This window comes from Thalassophryne amazonica, chromosome 18 (assembly GCF_902500255.1).
Source record: "Thalassophryne amazonica chromosome 18, fThaAma1.1, whole genome shotgun sequence".
Taxonomy (NCBI): domain Eukaryota; kingdom Metazoa; phylum Chordata; class Actinopteri; order Batrachoidiformes; family Batrachoididae; genus Thalassophryne; species Thalassophryne amazonica.
Window position 1 is genome coordinate 47,311,590 of NC_047120.1, and position 19,659 is coordinate 47,331,248.

A 19,659-nucleotide genomic window follows, 5' to 3' on the forward strand; every position below is an offset into this window, starting at 1 on the left:
GGGTCAGTAATACAATTTACATCACTCCAGTTATTAAAACCCCTTAAGATTTCCGCATTCCATAAATTTCTTGGGGTGGGGGGGAGGGGGAAATTAAAAATTCAACATCATAAATGTGATATACACTCTACAAAATATCACACTCCATCTCCAATCGTGGTGGCAGTGCCATGTGTTGCTACAGTACAAAACTGCCATGAGTCTTGGATGGCAGCTACCCAGCCAGACAACCTATGTGCCATAGCAAGATGAAAAGCAGGCATCCCCTAGGCCTTTACCAACTGCTGAGGTCCTCAATACTGAGACACCTACAAGCTGGATTATGCACAGAGAAACATGACACATGACCAAACGTGTAATAGCTGAGTTGGTTGAAAGTTACTACACCAATATGAAGTCACACAGCAACATTTTCTTGGTCACATAACATTTGACCTACTCAAACAGTTTGGAGGCAACATGGACATAAAACGGTTTTCAATTTCAATTTATTTTCATTTATATAGCCAAATCACAAAAGAGTTGCCTCAAGGTGCTTCACACAAGTAAGGTCTAACCTTACTAACCCCCAGAGCAACAGTGGTAAGGAAGAGGAAGAAACCTCAAGCAGACCAGACTCAAAGGGGTGACCCTCTGCTTGGGCCATGCTACAGACATAAATTACAGAACAATTCACGGACGAATATACAAGAAATGCTATTGGCACACAGGACAGGAGGATCGCCAACACGAATACAACTCCCATCTCTGGATGGAGCTGCACCTTAAACAGAGAGAAAAAAACAGAATCAGGCATCAGAAAGACAAAAAATACTGTATAATTTGCCAGCATTAAACAACAAGAAAAGAGAAATACTAAGGTGATCGCCGGCCACTAGCCCTAAACTTCACTAAAAGACCCAGAATTTAGGTAAAGTTGAGGCCGTGGCCCGCTCCAATTACTAATAAATGAATTAAAAGAGTAAAAAGCATAAAACAAAACTGTACCATTATGCTAGCCATATGAAAGGGAAAATAAGTGCGTCTTAAGTCTGGACTTGAAAGTCTCCACAGAATCTGACTGTTTTATTGACGCGGGGAAACCATTCCACAGAACAAGGGCACGATAAGAGAAAGCTCTGTGACCCGCAGACTTCTTATTCATCTTAGGGACACAAAGTAGTCCTGCACCCTGAGAACATAAAGCCCGGGCTGGTATGTAAGGTTTAATTAGGTCAACTAGGTAGGGAGGTGCCAGTCCATGAATAATTTTATAGGTTAGTAGCAGAACCTTAAAATCTGATCTCACTGGGACAGGAAGCCAGTGAAGGGATGCCAAAATGGGTGTAATGTGGTCGAACTTTCTGCTTCATGTCAAAAGTCTGGCTGCAGCATTTTGAGCCAATTGGAGACCCCTAATGCTAGACTGCGGTAAACCAGAAATTAACACATGGTTGTTTGTTAATTCAGGGCAAAGTGGTACAAATTTGCAAAGAATTGATCAAATAAAAGGCCACACAAAACTATAATTAATGTATCACTGGATCATGAAAACGTACGTACTTTTCATGAATTGGTGTCAAATATGGAAGGTATTAATGTTGCACTCTGAGTTAAATTTTAGACTACTCAACATAAAAACTGTCTGTAACACCTATATTATAATAGTCAAGTGGCCTCTGTGTGCGTGTATGCGAGCGTGTGTATGGCTTTGACCACAGAGAAACTGGGGAGAGCTGACATTTGCCGTTTGGTATGCTTATATATTTTGGGTTAAGGATAAACACTACGAAAATGAAAAGTTGAAAGGACTAATATTTTAGGAGAAATTGGCAATATTAGCTAACAACAGTGAACAATGGATGCTATGCTGCAATGTACCATGGGACTTCATGGTTTTGGGTTTTTAAATGTTATTGTGGTTCATGTTAGTTTAACAGTATGTTAGTGTTATTGATTTATTGTGTTTTGCAGTTCAATTGATTTAGTCAGTTTAGTTGTGTCATGTTGCCGTTACCATGAGCAAGAAGGGTACTGTGTTTGATGTCTTCTGTCACAGTCTCTGTTTGTGGGTGTGTAAAAAATAAAGCACCTGCTTGTGGCAGAATGCAGAAAAGACAAAAATCTCTGCGTGCATGTGTGCAATTTCAATCACTGAAAGTGTGGAGAGGTGACAGGGTGCAGGGGCTCTTAGCTCTCCAATTGTCAAGGATGAACGCTGCCAATATGGAACATTGATAGGATTAATTTTTGGAGAAACTACGGTTATTATCTAACAACAATGAACAATGGCTGTTGATAATTACATTCTAAACTAATTAATTTGCCATTCCAACAGGGGGCGGTAAATCATCTTTATATTAATATTAAAAGCATGCGTGGGTGCGTGATTTTATTTAGTACGTTCAATAAGTACATAATATAATTGTAAATATGTTAAAATACAGTGGCTTGCAAAAGTATTCACCCCTTGGTATTTCACTCATTTTAATTTGTTTATGGCATTTCAAATACAAAAAGTAAATCAGGCTTTTTAATATAAAAAATTGGAAAATTATGTTCCTTAAACTCAAACTGAAAACAAATCTCTACAATATAACATGGATGACACAAGAAAGGGAAAACACTTATTTCCATTGTGGTCCAATTAAAAAAAAAAAAAATAAAAAAAAAAAATCAGATGACAAAATAGAAGTAATAATAAAATAAAATAATATGGTAATAATAACAGTGTGTATATGATAATAAGAACCTAAACAACATAAATACGTATATTAAGACAGTAAATTAACATTAACATTATTCTTCTAAAAAACTGCTGAGGTCTAAGGTTCTAAAAACATTCTGGACTCACATGCCATTCCACCTCATTATAGAAACTTTGCATAATTGACCCTTGAAACAGGTCAGCTACCGATTTTATGAACACAACCCCATGTAGAGCCGTAGATCCCCACCGGCAACACGCTAGTTACAATTTTTTTTTTTTTTTTTAATAAATGGCACCACTGTGGAGGAAAAATGCTTCAGAGGCATGAAGATACTGAAGAAAAACCAAATTTGTTCCATTTTCAGATTATTTTTCCAACCATCAATGTTTAGCACTTTGTCACAACTTTTGCTTTTATTTGAGAGACAGTTGCAAGCAACACCGGTGAACAAGTTGTGTAGATGTGACATGTAAACTGCTGGTTCAACGCCATTTCTGAGAAACATTTGTGTTTAACATGTCAACAGAAATATTATGCCAAATTCAGTCAGACGTCCACATTTCAGTGTCAAGCATACATTTAACATGGGTTAATGTTTGAGAAAAAGGCACAAACTTGGCAAGAAAAGATAAGAAATGACATGAATGCATTTCTGTGTCAGAGAATAAGTGCTAGAAAAGGCACTTATTTTTTCACGCAAGTCATCAAAATGTGAATCATTTAATATATAAATAAAAGAATAAATGTGGAATCAGATTTGATACCAAACTGCTTCAAGGTGGGGGGGCTGATTAGGACTGGGTCACAATCTTGATGTGAGGGCTTAAAAGAGAGACCTGCCTCAAAAAAATCTACCACCAACTGCTCACCGAACAGTGAAATTAAAAATTGTTAAGTGTGACAAAACTGTCGAGGGCAGAAGTACCCGACATGATAGCAACCAGGTGTGGAAACCTTTGAATGAAAAATGTGCCTGCCTGCAGTATTCGCTTAACAGGTGATTAAATCTGTAATAACAAGAGTTTGGTGGGCAAAAAGCTTGACTGTTGTGCTGTTAGTTTACGAAAACTTCTTCAGAGATATTACACAGTGGCTGACAAGAGTATTTCTCAGTTGTATGAACTGAAGCACATAACTTTAAACAGCAATTAGTCTCTAAACACTGCACAAATTTTTAGTCCACAGCCTCTGTTGTAAAGAATCATGGGAACAATTTCATGTCATTGAACAGCCTTTGACAAAATACGTGGTTCCTAAGGTGAGTGAGTATCTACACCCACTAATGTCAAATGTTACAAAATCTTTTGAGCCACATGTTCTTGTTCCACTAATAAAATGAAAGATTTGTGCCAAATTTTATTGTAATCTGACATTGTTTAGGGGTCCCCCACAAAGCAAGAATTAATCCCAAACAAGCAAAACGGGGAGACGACTTCCAGTAATGTTCTCCTCTGGGTGACTAATCAACCACCACTTTTTGTGATTAGAAGCCATCACATGTTCCTGTAAAAGAAAAATAATGGCATCAGTCTTCTCCCGTTTGGGTGACGTTGCCTTGCCAGCGGACGGAGAGGAAAATGTGTCACTCTGGGGGACCTCTAAATCTTATCGGATTGAGTTCAAATTTGGTCTGCACCTATAAAACCCCAAGTGGAACAAAAACAACCTGTGGCCCCAAGTCTCTCACAACTTTTATTTTTTCACTATATAACATGAACAGCCCTAACGTCCACAAAGTGATCAATGTTCCGTCGTAATAACTAGCCAACTATCCCCTGTCACCTTATCTAGGATTCCAGAGAATGGTTAGGGTGCAACTAAAGCTGCCTCAAGAAGCAACAACAGCTTTTACTACTAGTACTGTTACTGCTAGAGTTGCTTGCCAAAATAGATGTAAAAAGTTCAAAGGAAAAAGAGAAATAGAAATGTATGACACACTTGCCGATGGTAATCCAGCACAAACGTGTCACTCTACTTAACTACTACTGCTACTACTACTAAAGTGCTCAATAGCCTACATCACTCACTCATTTCAGGTCCTACATATGTAGGACCTGAAATGGACCCATATGGACTCTCTGGTGACAGGAGCAGAGAAGAGAACACTGGACAAACTGGACATTATGGACGATGCCAGTCACCCTCTGCACACCGTCATCAACAACCAGAGGAACCTCTTCAGCCACAGACTGCTCCTTCCCATATGCAGGACCAACAGACTGGAAAAACTCCTTTGTCCTTCATCAGACTGCACAACTCCTCACTCAGGGGGAGGAGGAGTAACAGGAAGACAGGGGACGGGAAGGAGAGCAACAGTAGGAGCCAGTATTGATCACTATGTCTGGTAATTATATTTATATTTGCAAACTATTTTTAGTTTCACTTTTGATACTCTGTGTGTTTCTTACCCTGTGTGCTGCTATACAATGCTGCTGGAACATTAATTTACCTGAAGGAGTCTTCCCAAGGAATTAATAAAGTTTTATCTAATCTAATCTCATATACACGCATACAGTTGTCTCTTAGTACAACCCAGTCTCACAGCAAGTCGTGATTCAGCAGCACGAAATATACATTAATTTATTGGTTCGTGATATTGTGACAAAAAGCGCCTAATTTTTGTCACGGCAGCATGAATTCATTGTAATTCATTCTCTGATGACTGCACAAAATTAAAAGTGAAACCTTAACATTATTGTTAAGGTTAGGTTTGGGGGTAGGAGTAGGGTTAGTAATAGTGAGTTAAACAAAAACCCCCGTCACGAAAATTTGACTCATTTCATGACGGGAGCACGAAAAAAAAAACGTGAGACTGGGCTACTTAGTATATATAAAAGTGAAACTCTTGGACTGTTCAAGAGCCTCCTTCGGGAGTAAATATGAAAGGGTTTTGGCCAAAATCCCAGGTGGCCAGTTACTACTCTAAGCCCTAATCCTCCACCCACTGGCTACCCTTTTAGACTTAGACTGCTGGGGGGTTCCCATGATGCACTGAGTGTTTCTTTCTCTTTTTGCTCTGTATGCACCACTCTGCATTTAATCACATCCACAGCATGTCTTTTTCCTGATTCTCTCCCCTCAGCTCCAACCAGTCCCAGCAGAAGACTGCCCCTCCCTGAGCCTGGTTCTGCTGGAGGTTTCTTCCTGTTAAAAGGGAGTTTTTCCTTCCCACTGTCGCCAAGTGCTTGCTCACAGGGGTCGTTTTGACCGTTGGGGTTTTTCTGTAATTATTGTATGGCTTTTGCCTTACAATATAAAGTGCCTTGGGGCAACTGTTTGTTGTGATTTGGCGCTATATAAATAAAATTGATTTGATTTGATTTGATTTGATTTGAAATGGTCAGTGGAATCTGTTTGCCCCATCTTGTTTCTTCCAGGACAGGTCATTTTATCCACGATAACAGGTGCCAGAAAAATCCCAGACTAAAGACTACTGGACTCTGCACCGTTAAATGGGCCTGTGTTAATGTCAGGCACCCAAAATGAAGATAATCAAAGATCGTAGTCCGTGGCTACATCATATTTATATGAGCATTCAGCGTCTCTTCTGGCCTGTCGGGTCAGCTCTGGGAGCACGTGCCAATACCGCGTATCTCCACAACCATCACACCATGGAACCCCCCCCCCCCAGGTTGTTGATGGAAAACACCCAGGTAGAGAGGAAATCCACCCTACCTCATGAAAGTTGGCACCTACTATATCTGCTGGAGCCAAGTAAATTCATAAAATACATAAATAGGAAAAGATATCAAGTATTACAATTTACACTTCAAAATAATTTGTTTCTTGAAAGTTAAATATTCACCACAAATTTTTTCTTTCCTAATAGTGTGAACTGCGATGTAATTATGTATCGCGATTTGGTATGAATCACGATACATAGTTATTAGTGTATTGTGATTCATACCGAATTGCGATAAGTGTATCATGATCTGTATCGTATCACGGAACGAGTGTATCATTCCACCCGTATCGTTCATATACCCATTCGTCATATATCCATTCCAAGCCAGCAGCTCTGCAATTTTAAACAAAATAACTAAAACATTTGACAGGAGACGACAACATTGTAAATTACCATACAGGCCAGACTTTGCTTCTTGAGGAGAAAATGAGTTCTCTTAATTAGCATTTTAGAAGCGTCGCTTCAAGACAGAGCGGAATACAATCAAAGAATTACTGAGAGGTTTGTCACATAAGTGGTCTGATTATTCTGATATCATAAATCACACGGATGCATGAATAGTTACAATTTTAGAAAAGCCTCTGCACACAGACGACACATGGAACGTTAGACGATTCAAGATTCAAGAACCATTGTCACGCATCGTCAAAGGAGGTGGATTCATTTAAATGCTTGAAGAAAATAAGAATGTAATAATGGTGGTTATAAAGAGCCATTCATAGTGAAATGTTCTCAGTCTTTAACGGCGTAGGAGCTTTTGTGCTGAGATGGTACTTGGTGAACAACAGGAAGCTCTCCCTCGCTGCAGGGTCAAAGGTACATAAGGTTTTATGAATTCAAGGGTAGACATCAAAGCTGATAGCAGAGTCTGTTATCAGCCAGCTAAAAATAACCATCAGCGGCCATTGGGCTGAATGGGATCTGTGAACTTGCCATGTGCCAGACCACCTTTTTTTCCCCTTTTCCCCTTTCTATCTTTGATGATCTGTTATTTATGGTAGCTGCTGTTGTGAGCTGCAAATGCAGCAGAATATCTTAAATGTATGTGTCAGTGTTTTAAAAAAGTGTGTGAGTGTGTGTGTGTGTATATGTATATATATATATATATATATAAACACATGAAATTGTGATGTGGAGCCAAATGCAGGATTTGTGATATAAAGCATTTTATAACTAAACTACAGGGGCACTCAGTAGAACAAAGTCCTCCATCAAAATGCATATTATATATTATTAAGTCTTCGACCATGTTAATGCCAACCAGTATGACAAATGTCAACCTTTAAATCATAAGTCTGAAGGTCAGACTATAGTAGGTCAATGAAGGGTTGATTAGACTTTGAGTTATGTGTATCTTTATATTTTGTAGAATGCCTCCCATTGATTTCTGTTTTACTTTGGTAAAATGCCCGTTTCATCTGTTGGCAGGAAGTTTCATGACCAAATTTGCCACTTGTTTTGGCGAAGTTCAAGGTAAACTCAGTCTGTGGGGGGGTAGGGGTGGGGTGGTCATGGTCTAGTGGCCAAGCGTTGGGATTGAGACCATATGATCCTTGTATCCTTGGTTGGGCAAGGTCCTGAATCACCCTAGTTGCTCCCGGTTGGGTGAATGTGAGGCATTATTATAAAGCGCTTTGAGCATCTGATGCACATGGAAAAGTGCTATATAAATGCAGTCCATTTACCTGGAGTTACAAGTCAAAATTCTGATTTTCACTCTGATTTGCACCAGATATGGCGCAAATATGAAGGTGGGTTCTGGAGTTGCACCTGTGAGATCACATTCAAGATCAACCAAGAGGTTTGAGGTTGTGTTTGTCTGTTTGTTGGCCTGAACCCCCAGGCCTTTTGGCTGTTTGGCAAAACTTGATGAAGACTGACCCTGTATTTGTGCTTAAGGAGTTCATTTAGCGAAAGGTCAAGAATCAAAAACAGAATCAAATATATTACAAGGTAAGTTCGCATGTACAAGGAATTTGATCTGGTGTTACTGGTGCACAAGCAATAAGAAGAAATAGCAATAATAAGAAAAGAAATCCCTTCTATAAAAAAAAAAAAAAAAAAAGAGAGTCAAAGATATTAATTTTCAACCTAATTTGGGCCAAATGTGATATACATGGAGGTGGATTCCACAATTACCCAGGCAAGATCACAGAGAGGTCAACAATTTGGGTGAAGGTCAAGGCCACTGGGGTCAATTATCAGATTTCCATATTTCTTAATGTCTTCATGGCTGCTGGAACGATAATAGTATCATGCAATGTTATGGAAAACGGGGGAAAATATTGAGGCTAGCTTTGTAAAAATGTATTTCAGACTAATAACGGCAAATTAATTTAAGTGACTAGTGCGCCTGCTTCCAAAAGAGAAGGGGCCTAGTTATAGACCACCAGTGCCCCATTCAACATGTGCACCTGGAGATTTGTCATATTTGTGCCAAATCTAAAAGTGAATCCTTTCCACTATTGCAACTCAGAGTAAAAATCAGAGAAGCCAAAAGAAATTACTGACTGGACCATGACCTCCGTGGAAGATGTAATAAGGGGTAGACCTACAAAAAAAAAAAAAAAAACAACAATAATGCATATGACATGAATACACTTCTGGAATTGAAATGAACAAAAATATGATGGGCAGCACTTATTTTGGTACAAATGATTTAGTCAATTAAATTTGACAGTGCAAATAAAAGACATTTTCCAACCTTAGAGATATTTTTTTAACAGCCCTAATCATATTAAAACATAAGTCAGCAATCAAGCCTTTGACTAATCTTTTACAGTTGCTTTCTACACCAGAACCCTGCATTTGTACAATTATTTTAAGAAGTTAATCCATTGAGTCAATCGATTGATAAATAATAATAATGAATTCAGCTTACGCTCAACAAGCTGTCTGCTTCTCTGCATCCGTATCTGACATTAATTGCTGTCAGTTTGCTGATAATCCCAATAAAACTTTAACAATGTCAACAGAAATATCTAAGTAATCACAGAAATACAAACAAACAATTAACAGCATGATACTGTTTTAAGTTTTTGTTTTTTTTGTTTTAAATGCAGTTTTGATACAACTTTCACTGCTGGCTGTCACATTGATGTCTATGTATTTCTTTTTAATTATATTAATTTGTTCATCAAAGGTGAGCGGTGCACTCAGAGACAATTTATTGCCCCACTGCCAACGTGCTTTTAAAAATATGACCAGATGAGTGTCCTCACCAATTGTGAAGCTTTTATCACAGTGATGTTCACTCCTCTGCTGGACTATTTGTCTCTGCAATTTTCACTTCTTTTTTTTTTTTTAGTCCCAGACATATTCTGGACAATTCACACTTTGTGGGTATTAAATCAGATTTATGAGTGCTGCAGTGACACGTGCACAACCTTGAGCATCGCTGACTCTGAGAACCACCTATAGGTGCCTCAACCTGTTTAAAAACAGACAAAACAGCAGATACAAGAGGAAGTTAAGACTTGTCTCCTTTAATTCCCTGGAAACACCATATATACACACGCAATCATAATCATTTAAAAAAAACAAAAATGTCAGAATTTTACAGAATGATACATCGATAAATGTGTTATAATCACAGCTTGGAACAATCAGAGCGGGAGAATCATTGCACAGCAGGAAAACAAATCAACAACAAAAAAGTTTTGTGTTTGACACTCGTTACTTCATATAATGACACTTCTATCCAGAGTGCTGCAGAGACCCTTTCCCCTCTTAACAGCTGAAACGTGACGTGTGCGCAACTCATCTAAAATGCAAAATGCAAGTTAGCACAGGTTGTGGAAAAAAGACATCTATGTGACAAAAATGCAGGGATGCTCACGAGCTACTTTATTTTGAAATATGCAACATCAATTAACTTTGTAATGCGATAATCTGCAGCAAACATGGCGCCTCAGAGACACCCGTGTTAGTTATTTTTGGGCAGTACAAAAACTGTGCACTAAAATTATTAATGCCGTATCTTTGATTTTGTTTTCAATTTTTCCATGCATTGAAATAAAAGCATTAAACATTTTTTCTGTGCACATAAAGGCTTATTTCTCAAAATTGTGGACACAAACCTTTTAAACGTTCCATAAATGAAGGACTTCACTGTTGCACAAACAGTAAAATGTACAGTTTTAATCACACAAAACAATAGAACAATTAAGTTTTGAGGGAGCATTAGATGCCCCCAATCAGATCATGTGAAACACCCCAAGCCAGGACCATCACATCCAGCCGCTTCATGTTCTAAAAAGCCCCCCCAAGAAAAACTGCACATTTTAGGGAGTCCTTTTATTTGTCAAACAAACATCTGTCCAATAATCCTACTGCTTAATCAGCATCTTAATGCTGCACAATCATCCAGGTGGAAGGTTTATCTCGGCTCACCAACATCAATTTTAACAAATTAGTGAACAAAGGAAATAAAGCTGGTGCATGCACAGATGTCATCTGGGAGTTTTTGCTTCAACTCACCAAAAAAAAAAAAAAAAAAAAAACCTGTGTTGCATGTGCATATGTATAAGTAAAACATTTCAGCTAAATAATACTTCTATTCATATTGTAGAGTACTGTACTTCAATGAAACTCTGTGACACAAATAAAATAGAATAAAACTTGTGGTAGCCGTCTAAACTTATTTCTTTGACCCAGTGCTGCTCATCCAAGCCCAAAAAATGCATACGAATTGAAAAATGGAGTGATAAAAATGGGTTTGAAATTAAAAAGTGATAAATGAAGTCATTTAAACCGGAACTGACTGAAAATCCATGATTTAAACAAAACTGCATTTAGTCATTTTCCCATATATCATTCACACAGACACACACACAAAAAAAAAACAAAATGTCATTTAGAAAAGCGTCCTGAAGGGTGGAAGTGATAAATGGATAAAAACTGAAAATTCTGTGTGCCATACATCCATCACAATACCCAAGTGCAGCAAGCATGTATTTGTTACTTCTACCATGTCCCAACCCACCCCCGTGAGAAACTGTGTCCACTCACGAAGCCACTTAATTTTGGACAGTCTGCAAACACGCCATGCCGACTTGTGCAGACTGTGTGCCAGTCAAACAGTGATGATGTTTCTGCAAAAACCATGTTTTGTATGTTGAACTTTCACTTTTCTCTTGATCTGCTGTTGTCACGACAAAATAAAAGTTCAAAAACAGGTCAGGGCTGACAAGGTGAAAAGCCAAAAACTTAAATTCAGTGTGACAGTGGAGCGTGGCTTTTGATTGACATTTTGGTGATGTGAATCATGAATGCCATATTCATGACTCCATTTTCACTTCACGTCCCTTTTTTGTTTCTTCAGCCCTAATAAATGAACAGTCAACTGGTGAAACCTGACAAATCTTAACACATTAATGAGCGTTTTAAAAAAAAAAAAAAAAAAAAAAAAAGGCAGATGCACATATGGAGACACACTGCACATTTAGAAACTTGCACGCACGGCATAGTTTTGCACCAACACATTCAGCAGAAAAAAGCACTAAAGAATAAACAGGATGGCATTGCACTTTGTCCCTACGTGCGATCTGTCAGTTTCCTGAGCTGCTATGGGTCTCGTGTTCAGTTACACGCTTTAGTGACTTCAACAGGCTCAGCGATGCTACACAAAAAAAGAGGAGTGCTATAAGAACAAACACATTTTTCCTTTATCCTCAACAGATCATGTTTGTGCAAAGAGAGTGGTCTGCACACAGTTTAAAATGAGGCAAAATAATCTTTAGACGCTTTCGTTTCAGCAAGAGAGGATGTTAAAATTTGGGAAAACTCTGTAAAATGTGACAGGAGTTGTATATCATTAAGGAATTTTCTACACATATTACTTAAAATAAAAACTATCCATTATTATAATACAAATTTGGCAACAAAAGGAAAAAAAGGTCATGTTCAAAATGAAACTACAGTTCAGTGTAATGATACTGCCACCACTAAGTTTTTGTCTGCGTCTGTTAGCGCAATCTCGCTCTCGCTAGAAGAAGAAAGAAGAAAAAAAAAAACAGGTGGACAGCTATTTTATGGCATAAATGTACACTTCGGGTTTAAATTGACAGGGATGGACTGAAAATAATTCCATCAAATTTTGGTGGTATTCTTTAAGATATAAAATAATTTAACATTACCAGAAGGTCAGATTTTCAGTTTATTTTGTTTAAAATATATATATTATATTTATTTCATCTGGAAAAGTCCCACTGAAGCAAATCCATTTAGTAAGTGGACCCTGTGGTTTTATTTATTATTAAGGGGGGGGGAAAAAAAACAAAAAACAGCTGGGATGTTTTGGGCCTTTCTGGAAGTGAGCACTCTCATTAGTGCCGTTCTAGTTTTCATCACAGATTTTCTCCCATTCATTTGAAGCTGCAGAATCTCCCACACAATGCAAAGATAGTGTCTTCATTTCAGTGTAGCACCAGTACCACGTGGGCGGGACTGCTGATGTGAAGCTCGCTGCATCATCAGCGCACCAGGTGTTATGCAGAACAAAGAGAGGATAAAAAAAAAAAAGTGAGCGAGAAAGAGAGACCAAAAAAAAAAAAAAGCTCTGTTGGCACACTCTGTTCTGAGGGTCAAGCTTTACCTATGTTCAAGCTGAGGTTGAATTTTTGAAAAACACATTCGGCGTTTTGGCAGCGGGACACCATGAGACGCAGCGAGATGCTGAGTGGACACAGGTGGACAATGACTATCCTCCTCTCAGAGCTACGGCAGAGAAAAAGAACATATAAGATACAAATTCTCTGCTTAATTCAGTTTTTTATGGGAAGACATGGACAGCAAATCAGTGTTTTGTTGTTGGAACCGTTTCACAGACAGATTTCGATTTACATTCATAATTATAGCATCGTGAGTTCAGTCAGTTAGCCGAGAGGACAATCGACTCGATGACTAGTAATCCAGAGGGAGCATCCAGAGGGGAAAACAGGAGTCTTCGTGTTGGAAAAAAAAAGAGAGGCGTGGATGGAACAGTGACAGTTCAAGTAAGTTAAGACATCCTCCACGGATTAGCCCCAGGTACTACTGGCACTTAAAACATTCAGCGTGTGCCTTCATATGTTGGGAGTAGACAATGATAAGGTGTCAGCGGGTTCTCCCGCCTCATTTCTCCTCCTTCACTTGCTCTTCACAGCCTTGCTGGATTCCCGCTGTTGCTTCATCAGTCGCTCGATCTCTGCTCCCAGCGTCTGGAGGTTCTCCTGTCACACACACACACACACACACACCCGTGAGGAAGAGACACACTTTGGCATGGGGTGGGGGGGTGCTACAGTGTGTAATAGTAGCAGAAAATACTTTACAACATTTATTATGTAGTATAAAAACAAGCACAAGCAGTCTGCGCTAACCCCATCGCTCTGGGCTAACATTGATAAGCTTACGATTGACGAGATGCTTTTCTACAGAATGCTTTTACAAAGTACACTTCAGTGATTTACACCGTTTGACCCCAAAGATCAAGAGGCTTCTTGGGGTCACCCTGCCTAGCACACATCCCATGTTTGGTGGCAGCCAGACATATTCCAATCCTATTAGTTTTACAAAGTAAACTCCAGTGACCTTGACCTTTGATTCCAAAGACAACAGGCCTCTTGAGGTCAATATATTCACTTACTTATCTTCAACTGCTTAATCCAAAGGGTTTTATTAAGGGTTGCGGGGGGCTGGAGCCTATCCCAGCAATCATAGCGAACGAGGTGGTGTACACCCTGGACAGGACGCCAGTCTGAGATCAATATACCCAACTGACGCATATGCACATACTGACGTCAAGCCCCCAACACCAACCTTCACCAATGAGGTCATGTTTCCAACAGGATTTAAATTTGTTCTCAATAGTGACTGGATTTTTAGCAGGATTATAGAAATCCACCATGTGGTAAACTTCAATGCCTCAGATGAAACGCTACTGGAACAAGAAAAGTTGCAGTTTCAGGTCCTTGACTGGCCACGTGACATGTGCTCCAAAAGCAAGCAGGTTCCCATTCAGTCCATATTACAACATCCACTTTAGAGCAGAAGTAAACATGTTTACAGCCTAGTACAAAAACAGTTTTGCTCTCTATAGATAGTTTCCCCTGCATGACAACTGTAAGTACAACTGGAACAATTGGTAGGGTTAGACCTTACCAACCAGTGCCTTGAGACAACTTTGTTGTGATTTGGCACCATATAAATTAAAATAACTGTACAGGAGGTGAATTACTTTTGTTGAACTTCTTAGCTGAAGATGTTATAAGCCATAAAGTTATTTGTAATTGGGGGCATGGTCGCTCGGAGTGACAGCGGCTGAGCCGATCATGACACACATTCTCTGCTCAGTGCGGCCGCTAGTTGTTGTGGAGGGCTGCGTGTTGTTATACGCATCATAGAAAAGCAGACTATAGGTCGTGAAGGTCTGCCCTCTGCAAGTGACCTTCTCTTAGAGAAAATAGCCTGGATAGAAAAAGTACATTGTTGGAAGTATGTAAAAGTTTGAAGGACGTGCGTTGTTTTTATAAGAATCAAAGAAGTCTTAACAGAAAAGTCATTCCAATATCAGCAATGATAAAAGGAACTGAGAGAACAAGGTTACAAAAATAAATAAAAGAATTCCATCAGAAAAAAAAAAAAAACACCCACAATACAATTTGCCGCCTCATTTCTCTACACAGGGTATCTGAGATAGATTTGAAACAATATGAAGCAGTTTCTTTTTTTTTTCCTTTGGAGGGGGGTGGGGGGGCAACTCATACGCATTAAAGCTTTTTTTTTTTTTTTTTTTTTTTTTTTTTGCACCCACTAACATTAAAAAGCAAAAAAATGGAAATGCAGGCCACACCAATGAGGATGGCAGCTCGTTTAAGATCAGTCCTTCTTCATGCCACTTTATGTGGGAGCAGCTGATGCTGAAATATTTAAAATTTTTGAAAGCAAGTGACACCGACACCCAAGGATCTCAGGGTCTAAATAGTACTAACTTCCTTCCTATTGCTGCATAAAACTGACCAGAACACACAAACATGGAAATGATCACAATTCATCATTAGCACTACCTTCAACCATGGAGGCCATCCTTTTGTCCAATTCCATTATTAGAATTTTGGTTTACTGGCAAAATTCCACAAAACGTAAGTGGTTTTCACAAAAAGTGGCAAAAGGTTTGAGCCTGGGCTACTATGTACACCATTATCAGTGGTGGGCACATTTCAGCTAATCTGATAACAGATAATTATCAAAGTTAATGTTTTTGCTAGCGGACTGGCTTTTCAGATACGTTTTAAAACCATAATCGGATTATCTTCCGATAAATTTAGTTTCGATAACTTTCAGTCTGATAACATTTTTTTTTTTTGCTGGTACAGTGAGCAAAGTTTAACGGTCAAAATGTTTGTAAACCCTAAAATCAAACATTTTAGTCCATCTGTTGTGTGTTTGTGGCAGACTGGCTGCCTGTCACGTGCTGATGACATCGTCATAAAGCTCAAGACGTGATTGGCCCGTCGACGCAGGGAGCATTGTGGGTAGTGTAGTTCAGGTTCACTTTGGACATTACAGTGAGTCGTCCACTCAACAAACAAAACGGACTAATTTTAACTTTATTTTATTTCTTTGTGGCTGACGGGATAATTTAATGGCCAAGACTCAGTGGGGAAGAGGAGCTCTGACGGTGCAGCTGTGTACAGAGGGACTATTCTTCAGTGTTTCAGACACTGTTTTGGATTAAAAAAAAAAAGGACACTATTTATTCAGATGAATCCCACTGACACTAACAGGAAAGAATTTATATTTACTAACATGTCTTTTACTGTGCCAATCAATGCATTAATGGATGTATTTCGGTTGTTTAAGCCACAGGGTTCAAAATGTGTGAAAAAAGCAGCAGCTTTTTAGTTCATATAATACTGAGATAAAATGTGACTTTTAATACTGTGTTTTACTGCTTTTGAAAGATGACAGTGTTTGGGGTTTTATTTTTTATTCATTCATTTTTCATGTGTTCTTATATGTTTGTGATCTTTGAATTTACCCAGCAGTGAAAAGTGAAAGTGAAACTGGTTTATCAGAAGCCGACAGTGTAATCTGATGTGGCCGTGTCCGAATCAATACTAAAAGTTATCGGTTATCTGTAATAAAGATCTTTTTTTTTTTTAGCAGTTTATCGGTTTAGCGTCATGAAAGATAACTTTTCAGTTATTGGATTAATGGTTATCGAAGCTAACTTTTTGGTTAGCTGTGCCCACTACTGGCCATTATATTTTGGGTCAAATTAAGGCAAAAGGGGCAGACCCAGGGCATTAAAATCAAATAAATTATGTTTAAAAAATTTAAGCTGGCTAAACTGATGGCTATGTGGTCTAAAGAACGTCCTTCTCGGTATGCAAATGTATGCCTCCAGCACTAATGATCCGGTAACTGGTAAATCACAAATTAAAACAGCTTCTTTCACTTATGATGCATAATTTGAGGCAGGTTCCTCGTTTTAAGAGCTGAACTATCTGAACAATATGTTAGCGCTTGTGCATGCACATTCAGCAACTTTTACATAAACCATTTTGTTTGTATTTACAGCTTTGTGCCTGTTGGGGGAACTTACTTTGAGAGTAATGTTCTTAAGTAGTGTGTCCTCCAACACGGCCTGCAGCTTCCTGTTGATCTCCAGGGACAGGTCCAGGGTCAGCCCGCTGTCCGCCGGGTGGGAGGTGTAAAGTGAAGCCATGATGCCCCCCCGTCGGCTCAGGTGGGCTTTGTTAAAATCTGAAGCCTCTGATGAGAGGGTCCCCGACTCCTCTCTGAGCACGTAGCTCTGGATAATTCTATGAGGTGGAAGGTGCAGGTTAGTTTCAATGACCATTTCAGAGGAATCACACAGAGTGAATATAGCACAATATGCATTTGTAAACGTTCAAAGATGAAACCCGTCCAGCTGCTTGGCAAAGACAAATTTGAATTTAGGGGATAAAATACTGAGATTCAACAGAGCAACATAATTTAAGCTCGCAAACGCAGTGTATGCCACTTGAATAGTAATTCCAGTATGCGCAAAGGTTGCACTCGGTCAAAGCTCAAAAGAATATTAATGCCCCAGGCACAGAAAAGAAAGAAAGAAAAGAAAAAAGAGCTGCCACTATACCATCAATCAACTGTGTGCATTTTTGAGAAAGTGGAATTGTTCACGTTAAAAATGCATATCTCAATAAAACAAGATTGAAAGTAGAAGGGCAACATTTTTCAACCCATTTTTAGATATTTTGGGGGTCATGTTTTCACTCAGGACAAAAACTAATTTCATTGGCACGTTATTAATTTAGAATGCAAACAATGTTGCGGGCTAACCAGCTAATTAATGTTACTGGATGGGGCAATCACAAACAAGAGTAAACAACTATTCATCATAACTGAAGGGGTTAAAATTAACAGAATCTCTGGATGAGGTAAACGTATGCTGTTGTACTACACTATAATAAGTCCCTTCGGCTGCTCCCTTGTTTGCACTTGGGGTCGCCACAGCAAATCCAAGGTGGATCTGCATGTTGAATTGGCACAAGTTTTACGCCGGATGCCCTTCCTGACGCAACTCCACATTACATGGAGAAATGTGGCAGGGGTGGGATTTGAACCCGGAACCTTCTGAACTGAAACCAAGCACATTAACCACTTGGCCACCACCCCTGCTCGCTGTTGTACTACACTAAGTGTGAATAAACTTTAAGAAAGTGCCAGCTGCTTACCTTAGCCCTTTTTAATGAGGTGTTTGCCTGTTCAGTGGTGACAAGAAGCCAATTACTCTGACTGCGTCAGATTGCCCCATCCATTAACGTTAATTAGCCAGTTAGCCTGTGCTGGTGCTTGCGTTCCAAATCAGTAACAATCCAAATTCATTTTTGTCTTGAGTGAAAAGATGACCCCCCCCCCAAAATCTAAAAATAAAACTAAAGTTGGAAAATGTCAAAACTCTCCTTTAATTTGCAGTTGTGTCAGAAGATAGGATTTGTTAGTGTACTAGTTGTTGTATGATGCAAAAGGAAAAAATACATACATAGAATAAAAATGACAAAAACAGATTTAAAAAAAAAAAAAGAGTTTGTATGTGAAATAGAAAATAGATGTTCATATTTTTTCTGTGCATTTCTAAAGTCATCAACCTTAAGTGGTAAAGCTCAGGACAACCGCTAGCCATTAAGGACAGACAGGCATCAAAGACAAAAGGACAAGAAGTGAAAAGTGCTATTTAGTGGCCCAATGAAAAGAAAGCGCCCCATTTACAACTCAGCATGTATATCTGAAGACTTGACATCTAAAAACAGCAACACTTTTCAGCCCCCTGCTAATAAGCAGCAATTTATTCCAATTCCAGGCTCTGCATGACTTTCTTTCTCTGCTCTGTTTTATTTATTTTTCTGAAGCTTTTCTACAAAGAGACGAACAACTGTTATGTGACATCGCAAGGATTCTTCGTGGATGAATCTCAGCGAGATAACTGAAAAGAAGTACATTAAGAGGAAGCAAATAGATAACGTCTGAATGATGCAAAGACAACAAGTACCACACAAAAAAGGAAAGCAAATATTGCACGACATCCACGTGCACTTCTTGTGCGATGGCTAACTTGAACAGATGTGAAGTAGAAAATTAGTCAAATGAAGTTGGTAACTTTTCATTAGGTACAGTGACTTCAAGTCTTCAAGGTTCATTTGGATATTTTACACAGCAAGTTTTTTACTGTCATGTAAACAGTAAAAACAGGCAGTTATACCACACAATGATTCTGGCCTTACTTGAGTATTGATTATCAGATTAGCAATCAGCCAAATTCACAAAGTTATTTGAATGTAAAGACTGCATCTGTAATTCTGAAGCAGGCATTTAGAAAAAAGTCTTTCCATTGACAAGGATCGGTACTGGATTATTATTTGTATCAGTAGATCCTCAGACTGAGAAAAGGTTGCACTGGTGTGTCTCTCATTTATGGCTGTAAATGAGAACGCCGTACATGAGTTGCCGCCAACTTCTGTTAAACACACTAATTACCCTCCAAAAGGAGGTAAACAGCATGATTAGGTTGCCTAATAAAATAAAACTCAGAGACAGGGGGACAGGTGATTTAATAACGTTAAAGAAGTTCAAGTCCTTCACAGACGTCAATCAAGAAACTACTCATGTCGAGCTTAATTCTACTATTTAATAAAAATACTAGTTTTTATTTTATTCAAACCAAGCAACAACTCTGTAACACAGACAAATGCTAAACCATGGCTATGTGGGCACTACAGAGGAGCCATAAGGGGGAAA

The 19,659-nt window shown here is 38.8% G+C and overlaps 1 protein-coding gene across 2 annotated transcripts in view; it reads right to left on the bottom strand.

The window, feature by feature from the left end:
- Window positions 1-13,187: 13,187 nt before the first annotated feature.
- Window positions 13,188-19,659, bottom strand: part of LOC117530880 (coiled-coil domain-containing protein 186-like) — a 41,304-nt gene continuing 34,832 nt past the window's right edge. For both annotated transcript variants that reach the window (XM_034193828.1, XM_034193827.1), the window contains exons 15-16: window positions 16,964-17,183; window positions 13,188-13,586 (exon numbers count right to left, since the gene is read on the bottom strand). In XM_034193828.1, coding sequence (XP_034049719.1) covers window positions 13,503-13,586; window positions 16,964-17,183 — 304 coding nt within the window. In that variant the 3' untranslated portion in view covers window positions 13,188-13,502. The remainder of the gene's footprint in view (window positions 13,587-16,963; window positions 17,184-19,659) is intronic.